This window comes from Rattus norvegicus, chromosome 3 (genome assembly GCF_021556685.1).
Source record: "Rattus norvegicus strain SHRSP/BbbUtx chromosome 3, alternate assembly SHRSP_T2T, whole genome shotgun sequence".
Classification (NCBI taxonomy): domain Eukaryota; kingdom Metazoa; phylum Chordata; class Mammalia; order Rodentia; family Muridae; genus Rattus; species Rattus norvegicus.
In genome coordinates, this window is record NC_141536.1 from 76,997,575 (window position 1) to 77,006,865 (window position 9,291).

Sequence of the window (9,291 nt, forward strand, 5' to 3'; positions counted from 1 at the left end):
TCGCTACGCCACCGACGACCTATTTAGTATTTCTGTACCTCAAAGTCTTCACGAAAGGAGATTTCTTTCCAGAAACAAATCATTTGCTTAATTTTAAAGCTTTTTAGGAGAAACAAAAAGTGTTTGTGGAGGAATTTTGGGAGTAGGAGGCTAGGCTTCGTGTGGAATGTTCGGCGGCGAAGCACAGGTCGCGGTAGCCGAGATTCTGAAAACGCGGCGTGGAGCTGGCGCTGACGCGGAAGGGGCGGGGCCGCTGTTGCGCACCGTGGCGGCCTGTGTGCGGCCGTGGGTTCCGGAGGCGGTCCTTCTACTGACGGGAGGGTGGAGTGTGCGCCGGGTAATTCGGTAGCTACGGAAAGGTGGCGATCAGCGTTCGTTTTCTCTGGGCCTAGCAGTCAAACTTTTGTTATCTTGCTATTTTTGAGACAGGGTCTCGCTGTGTAACTCTTGTTAGCTTTGAAAGTAATGTAGCTCAAGCTGGCCTGGAACACGCGGCGATGCTACCCGGCTTCCAGGATGCTAACTTTACAGGCTGGATCAGCCTTAGGAGTTTTTGTTTTGCTTTGTTTTGACTGGTGCTCGTGTTGTACACGCTTGCCTCGAACATGATACTCTGTACTACACTTCCCAAGTACAGTGAGCCACCATTCCTGGCTTGGGTATCTTTACATACAGGACTTTTAAAGGAATAAGCTTTTTTTTTTTTTAATTACATTTATGTATGTATTGGAGTCGGACTCCTGTGGCAAAGATGCTGGCGATCAGAGGACAACTAAAGTCAGATGACTCTTTCTTTCCACCATGTGGATCTCAGATAGCCAACTCATTGCACCAGGCTTCACAGGCAAACCCTGTCCTCGGAGCCATCTTTGCCCCTTAATATTGTTTTGAAAGCGTGTTTAGAAGTGGCCCCGGTGTTCCAGACCTACCTGGTTCTCTTAGCCTCTTCCTCCTTTCCTTCCTTTTATACTAGCTAATCTTCCTTCTAGCTTAAAGCCTCCGAATTTGGATCTCTTGAGATGAAGGGAAAGCCTGTTATAGCAGACGATGTAGGTCCCTAGGCAGGGTATTGAACTGTCCCTTTCCTTTCTTTTCCTTTCTTTTCCTTTCCTTTCCTTTCCTTTCCTTTCCTTTCCTTTCCTTCCCTTCCCTTCCCTTCCCTTCCCTTCCCTTCCCCTTCCTTCCTTCCTTCCTTCCTTCCTTCCTTCCTTCCTTCCTTCCTTCCCCCCCTCACCCCTACCACCCTTGTTCTTCTACCTCTCTAGTTGGACTGGTTTGAGCACGTCTACACTCAGTGGAGCCATAGGGCTTTGGAAAACAAATCTCTCTGAGTAATCCTTAAAGTGTTTATGATTTGTCAGCTGTTTCATGGTTGTCATAGACCTCTTTTACCTTGTGAATAGTTTGTTCTAATTTGTTATTTTCAGTTGAAATGCCAGGTATTAGATGAGCCACTGGGATTGAACTCCCATTGTCTGCAAATTAGATCGTTTGTCATGTAGTAGTGAGTCAGTGGAGATAAATCTAGAGTTAAAAAGCAAATTGCTGAAAAGGTGTTGTAGGTTTTGAGTCATTTGGTATGGTTTGGATAAGTTTCTAATTATTTTTTTTCTTTTAGCATTTACAGAAGGAAGATTATAAATGTCAGCCATTTAACTGATGGGTTAGCTGTTAAATTCTGATGCTTTTTGTGCCAGCCTCTTCACTGGAAAAATTTCAGGAAAAGCAGAAGAGAACATCCACATTAGCAATGGCTATACCAATAACAGTGCTTGACTGTGATCTCTTGCTCTATGGCCGAGGTCACCGGACCTTGGACCGTTTTAAGCTGGATGATGTAACTGATGAATACCTGATGTCCATGTATGGATTTCCCCGACAATTCATTTACTACTTAGTGGAACTCTTGGGGGCAAGTCTTTCTCGACCTACTCAGCGATCTAGGGCAATTAGCCCAGAGACACAGATCCTGGCAGCATTAGGGTTTTATACCTCAGGTTCCTTCCAGACTCGAATGGGAGATGCAATTGGAATTAGTCAAGCCTCTATGAGTCGCTGTGTTGCCAACGTCACTGAAGCCCTTGTGGAGCGGGCCTCACAGTTTATTCACTTTCCAGCTGACGAAGCTGCCATACAGTCTCTAAAGGACGAATTCTATGGATTGGCAGGGATGCCAGGGGTGATAGGGGCAGTTGACTGTATCCATGTAGCAATCAAGGCACCAAATGCTGAAGACCTCTCTTACGTGAACCGGAAGGGTCTGCATTCTTTAAACTGCCTGGTGGTATGTGACATCAGAGGGGCACTGATGACTGTGGAGACAAGCTGGCCAGGTAGCCTGCAGGACTGTGCTGTGCTACAGCAGTCTTCTTTATCCAGTCAGTTTGAAACTGGGATGCCCAAAGATAGCTGGCTTCTTGGTAAGTTTGCAAGTATGAATGTTCAGTTTATATCCATGGAAAAGTTATGCAGGAAAGTGGGTGAAATCGGAGGTTTTCGTAGTCTTACTTTTTATTCTTTGTTTAATCCTGTAAAACCTCTGGTGAGAACTCTCTGGGCCTTTTTGTTTTCTTTCATTATTACTTTTTAAGAGACGTCGTTTGAGACAGTAACTTGTTGTGTAGCCAGGAATTTTTGATGTAGCCAGCCTTGGACTCAGAGATTCATTTGCCTTGGCCTCTCTTGCCGGAATTAAAGGTGTATACAACCATACCCTCATAAATATTTTTATTACTATTCCTGTACTAGGGGTCAAACCCAAAGCTTGGGAATGCCAGGCAAGGATTTTGCCACTGAACCTTCAACCTTTGCACATTGATTTTTTTTTTTAATTAATATTCAAGGGATGGACAGGTGGCTTGGTGGTTAAGAGCACTTGTTCTTGAAGAGGACCTGGGTTTGCTTCCCATCATCTACATGGAGGCTCACAAATACTCATAACTCCAGTTCCCAGGAATCTAAAGCTTTCTTCTGACCTCCATAGCAAAGGCGTGCACATGGTACACAGATACATACGGGTATAAGACCGATATACATAAAATAAATCTAAAAAATTTTAAAACAAAAACAATATTTGAGTTGAGTGTTATTTTATATGCTTGTAATTCCAGGAATGGGTAGGCTGAGGCAAAGACATGTCCAGACATAGTGTTCCAGGCCAACTTGCCTGTGGAGGGAGACCCTGTCTGAAAAATAAGGGACTAGGGCTGTATGTAACTCAGTTAGTAGTGTAGGAGGTCCTGGGTTCAGTCCTCAGCACTGCATTGGCTGTTGTGCAAAACTGTGTTGGTGTATAACTATATTCCCAGTACTCAGAAGGCAGAGGCAGGAGTATCAGAAATTTCGGGTGATCCTCCCCTACGCAGGAAGCTTAAGGCTAGCTTAATAGATGTATGGCCCTCTATTCTCAAAAACTAAACAGAGGGGGCTGGAGAGATGGCTTAGAGATTACCTGCTCTTCCAGAACACCTGAATTCAGTTCTCAACACCAATATTGGGTAGCTTACAACTGCCTGTAACTCCAGCACTAGGGGAATGGTTTGAATCGAGCCTGTGGCTCCTGGCTATACTGTCAGATACTGTAGCGACTGAGGCAAAGGGATCACTTGATCCGAGGAGTTCTAACATAGACAAAAGAAAAGAGCCAGGCATGGCAGCACATAGCTGTAATAAAGGACTTAGAAAATTAGGCAGGAAGATAAAGAGCCACAGACCAATTTCTGCTACTTATTAAAGTCATGGCCAACCTGGGTGTTCTGTATTGTCCAGAGAATAAAAGCAATAGCCATGCTTTCAGTTTTGAGTGAGCGAGTTTACTAAGTAAATAGCAAACAAAAGTTATAGAATAAATAGCAAGTGATAGATGGATACACAGACAAATGTCATCAAATTAGGGCTTAAGACATGCTGTGGAAACTGGCGGGGAAGTTGAGGCCATCAGCTCAGGAGTCCCTGGCTCTGTGGACTAGCTGCTCAGAAAATTTAAATCATGGGCTACAGAGTAGTAACATCTGTTGACATGGTTCTCCTTCCAGCTGTTCCAAGAACAGGATGTTCTGAAGGTAGGACTGTTTTGTTGTTCTCTTCTCCTCACAGAGTTTGGAGCAGGCAGTCCATCTCCAGATGGGGAGAGAGCCTTGGAGAACTTTGAGATGAATGTGCTTGGGTCTGAACTTGGGGGAGGAACCCTTGATTCTAGAGCTAGTTTCTCAATGAGCTCAAACAGTACATGACAGTTGCCAATACAATGTACATTACACTAGGTTACATGGGATCCTGTATCAGGAAAGAGAAGAAAGAAAAGAAGGGAAGGAGGAAGAGAAGGAGAAAAAGAAAAGTATATGAAGGATGCCCTGGCAGGGTTTCAAGTTTCACGACAGCATTAACCTCATAGTGAGAACTTGTCTGAAAAAAGAAAAAAACTTTATCAAAAGTGTTGGGATAACTGTCTGCTAGTGGAAACCCTGGTTATATTGTACTGAGTGTGATTAAAGGGAAGTGTTTGCTATTTAGTAGATGCCCAGGAAATACCTGTCTTTAATTTTTTCTTTTTCCTTTTTTTTTTTTTCTTTTTTTCGGAGCTGGGAACCGAACCCAGGGCCTTGCGTTTGCTAGGCAAGTGCTCTACCACTGAGCTAAATCCCCAACCCCCATCACTCTCCACTTTAAGTTCCTTTTAAGCCATCCCTTCCTGTTATTATCCTTAGCTGTCCCTATAGGTGTATTACCTAAACTCCCAGGCTCTAAGCGCACCACTTCTCTAAACAGTCAGCTTGAGTTCTTAGTTCTTCAGCTCTTGGGCTAGTGCTGTTAAGCAGCTTTGGGTAAGATCTCCCAGAATTTCTTATGGGTGACCGAGTGATTGCATACACATTTATAATCTGTTCCACTTCTAATCCTCATTGCCTCATGAGTATCTGTTTTCCAACGATGCTTGAATTGTAACCAGCTAGTGACTACAAAGCTTGTTTTATTGTGTGTGTGTGTGTGTGTGTGTGTGTATTCAGTACATATTTTTCATAGCATTTGTGTGAGATCAGAAAACTTTGGAATTGATTCTCTCTTTCTACTTTTGTGTGAGTCCTAGAAATTGAATTCAGGTTGTCAATTGCTTTACCCACTGAGCCATCTTGCCCCATTCCTGTTTTTTGGGTTTTTCTTTTTTTTTTTTTAAGTAGACCCCGCCCCCCCCCGCCCCCCCCCCCTCCCCCCCCGAGCTGGGGACCGAACCCGGGGCCTTGCACTTGTTAGGCAAGCGCTCTACCGCTGAGCTAAATCCCCAACCCCGGGTTTTTCTTTTTGTTGTTTGTTTGTTTGTTTGTTTTTTCTGAGAAAGGATCTTACACTGAGACCAACAGTGCTTGTCACCTACTACAGTCCCTGTGTTAAGTCTGTCTTAAGTATTATTTCCATTACTATTTATGATATCCTTTTAAGACATTTTTGCGGGGTTGGGGATTTAGCTCAGTGGTAGAGCGCTTGCCTAGGAAGTGCAAGGCCCTGTGTTCGGTCCCCAGCTCCGAAAAAAAGAACAAAAAAAAAAAAAAAAAAAAGACATTTTTGCATTTATGAGGCGGTCAGACGACCCGTTTGTAGGAGTTAGTTCCCTCCTTCCACACATCAGTTCCTCAGGCTTTGTATGTGTACTGAGCCAACTAGGGTCCAGAAGCAGTTTTCCATTTCTCTCCCCCATTTTCTCTTTTTAGCTCTGGCTGGATTGCATGTGAATACCATCATAGCTTTTTTAAACAGTGTTTAGAAAGAGTGAGTTCAAAGAACAGCGGGAGTTGTTGTGCACTTGTAACCCCAGCATTTGAGAGGTGGACACAAGAGTATCGTATTAGAAGCTCAGGGGCCCAAGCTACATGAGACCCTGGCTTCAAAACAAAAGTGGTGGAGGCAAAGGCCAGGTGTGGTAGCTCATGCCTGTAATCCCAGCACTAGGAGAGTGAAGCAGAAGGCTTGCTGTGAATTTAAGGTCAGCATGAGCTACCTAGGGAGTTTTAGGTCTACAGAATAAGACTCTGTCTCAAAAAAGAAAACCAGCTAAATATAACCTTCAAATTTTTGTGAGACATCTCAGTTATTCTCAGCTAATCCAGCCTTAGAAACATAAGCTCCAAAATGAAAGGAGTCTTTTATTATTTTTGGAACAGTGGCTATCTCTGTTTTAAGAATCAACTGTTTACTGAACTTGGTGTGGGGTTAGGAGGACAGTGCTTACCTTGGTTCTCAGGGCCCGGTATCTGATTAAGATTTACAAGAGTCACACCTGTGTGAGCTGCTTTGCTTGTCTGAGGTTTGAGTCAGAACAATTAAACACTGTAGAAACATTGTGCTTTGGACTAGGACTTTGCTCCCCATTTGTGTTTGCTTTTCTTAGCACTTCCCAGGATCCTCTAATGAGGAAGCCATTAAAGGAAATGCTTTCTGTTTGTTATATGAATCCACTTCTGATTTCTTCTCATTATTACTGTTTGCACCATCATATTCATGGTCTCCCAGATCGTGTTACAAAAGCTTTATTATGTGATTGCAGTATCCAAGAATCCAGTACCCTGGAGGCCTGATGGCTACTGCAGACACAGCTCTTATTCTTCCCGGCACTGGGAAGACAAATCATTGGGTATTGTATGAAATCCCCAGGTCATGCTTTCAGACATGAAACTTAATGGTAAAATTAGAATTTTTCCTCATGAGTGTTTTTAGATCTCCTGTTAGAAGATCTTTTACTGTTTCTTCTTGAATGCTTTCTATTTAGAGATTTGTAAAATTGGTATCCTGTTTGATTGGAGGCATGGGGTTGGTTTGTTTGCTTGAGACAGGGTCTCACATTGTAGAGGCTGGCTTCAAACTCACAGAGATCTGCCTTACTCTGTCTCCCAAGTGCTGGGATTAAAGATATATGCCACCACATCTGACTGTCGTTTTTATTAAGCCTTTTAATAAAGAGCAGTATCTGAATTTGAAACCTTGCAGAGAATGGTAACATACACATCTACAACTCCAGCACTTGGGATAAAGGAAGGAGGGTCAGAAATTCAGGCTATCCTCAGCTGCTTGGGAAGGTCCCAGCCAGCTGGGCTACATGAAACTGTCTCAAGGAAAGTAAGTATAGGGGCTGGAGAGATGGCTCAGTGGTTAAGAGCACTGACTGTTCTCCCAGAGGTCCTGAGTTCAAATCCCAGCAACCACATGGTGGCTCCCAACCATCTGTAATGAGATCTAATGAGCCTTCTTCTGGTGTGTCTGAGGATAGTAACTCATATACATATAAGTTGTTTTTTTAAAAAAAGACAAGCAATTTTGAGGGCTATTGCTGAAACAGAATGGTCTTTGTTTAAGGCCCTGAGTTTTAAGCACAGTTAAAAGAACACCAAGAGGGTTGGGGATTTAGCTCAGTGGTAGAGCGCTTGCCTAGCAAGCGCAAGGTCCTGGATTCGGTCCCCAGCTCCAAAAAAAAAAAAAAAAAAAAAGAAAAGAGAAAAAATATATAAAAAAATTATTTTTATTTTATGTGTATGAGAGTTTGCCTGCATATATGTATGTGACTATATCTGTGTGCCTGGTGTCCTTGGAGGCCAAAAAAGACTGTTGACTTCCCTGGAGCTGGAATTACAGACTGTTGTAAGCCACATGTGGGTACCAGGAATTGAATCCAGGTTTTCGGTAAGATCAGCAGGTACTTTTAACCTCTGAGCCATCACTCTTCCCTCCCCATACTTTCTCACGACAACATTTTTCTTCAGGTTTTTATGCTTTGGCTCCAAAGACTGTTTATTTTCCTGACCTTCCTCACCGTGTTTCTAAATGCTCCATGTTTTTGTTCTGTGAGACAAGGTCTCACTGCAATTCCTGCTGGCCTGGAACTTGAGGTAGTCCTGCTGTCTCAGCATCTTGAGTGCTGAGATCACAGGCATGAGTACCACAACTAGCCTGAATTTCACTTTTTGTTTGTAATCCATTCACAGTCACGTTCTCTTTGGCCTTTCATGCAGGTGACAGTTCCTTCTTTCTCCACACCTGGCTCTTGACTCCACTGCATATTCCTGAAACTCCAGCAGAGTATCGCTATAATAGGGCCCATTCTGCAACTCACAGTGTGATAGAGAAGACTTTGCGGACCCTCTGCTGTAGGTTCCGGTGCCTGGATGGATCGAAAGGGGCGCTGCAGTACTCACCGGAGAAATCCAGCCACATCATCTTAGCTTGCTGTGTCCTTCACAACATTTCCCTGGAACACGGGATGGATGTGTGGTCCTCTCCCGTGACTGGACCCATTGAGCAGCCCCCTGAGGGCGAGGATGAGCAAATGGAGTCTCTGGACTTAGAGGCTGACCGAATCCGGCAGGAGCTGATACTCACTCATTTTAGTTAATATGGAAGGTAGAGGGAGGAGGAAGAGTTTCCAGAATGAACTGTGACAACGTTCCCCCTTACTAGCCATTGGGAAGTTCAATCATCCAGTGGTACTGAATGTGGGCACTTGTCATGAATTAACATTTAAAATTTTAGATGGGGGGTTGGGGATTTGGCTCAGTGGTAGAGCACTTGCCTAGCAAGCGCAAGGCCCTGGGTTCGGTCCCCAGCTCCAAAAAAAAAAAAAAAAAAAAAAAAGTTTTAGATGGGCAGGTACAAGGGCAAATGTGTCAATTAAACCTAAATCAAGATAGTGCTTCCTAATGTGGGGTGAACCCTGGGCTGTGTGCTATTCTTTGAAAGTTCACTGGTTGCCACAGCAGAGTCACACAGTAAACCGGAAGACAGCACACAGCCAAGGCATTTTGTTCTTGTTTCAACTATCTGGAGATCTCAAATGAAAAGTGTTTGTCCTGATTTAGTTATGTATTCATTTATTGCTAGTTTGTCTGAGACAGTTTTTTTTATATAGCACAGGCTGTCCTGGTGCTTACTATGTAGCCCACCATTGCCCTGGCTCTTGTAGCAGTCCTCCTGCCTCAGCCTCCCAAGTACTGGTATAAGCCATCCTGCCTGCTGCCCTGACTCTTTGTTTTTCTTCTCTGCTGTCTAAGAGGCGACTAGAAAGAAAGAATGAATTTAGTTGAGAAGTGATCGTCTAATATAAGTAAGTGAGCACTTGCCTAGTCTGTGTGAGGTATTGATCCCTAGAACTAAAAGAAAGAAACAATAAAGAGAAAAGAACTGCTGGTCTGCCCTTTCATGATTGTTTTGTGATTGAAGAGGACATTAAGGAGAGCGGGAAGCGACCGTCCTCAGTGTGCTGGCACTGACTGGACTGTGATTTGGATCTAGCTCCTAGAGGGAATATCT

The 9,291-nt window shown here is 43.8% G+C and overlaps 1 protein-coding gene across 3 annotated transcripts; it reads left to right on the forward strand.

The window, feature by feature from the left end:
• The first annotated feature begins 300 nt into the window (after positions 1-300).
• Harbi1 (harbinger transposase derived 1) lies at positions 301-9,167 on the forward strand. Of its 3 annotated transcripts, none has more exons than XM_087654527.1 (3): positions 301-1,049; positions 1,619-2,420; positions 7,998-9,167. In XM_087654527.1, exons 2-3 carry the CDS (start codon positions 1,682-1,684, stop codon positions 8,375-8,377), a joined length of 1,119 nt encoding a protein of 372 aa, XP_087510653.1. In that variant the 5' UTR covers positions 301-1,049; positions 1,619-1,681; the 3' UTR covers positions 8,378-9,167.
• The last annotated feature ends 124 nt before the right edge of the window (positions 9,168-9,291 follow it).

What these genes read in the sequence shown, in the direction of transcription:
- Harbi1 (XM_087654527.1), top strand. Translation starts at nt 1,682, where the DNA reads ATGCTTTTTGTGCCAGCCTCTTCACTGGAAAAATTTCAGGAAAAGCAG. An exon ending in CAAAGATAGCTGGCTTCTTG is followed by an intron (nt 2,421 to 7,997) that starts GTAAGTTTGCAA and finishes CCTTTCATGCAG; the next exon opens with GTGACAGTTCCTTCTTTCTC.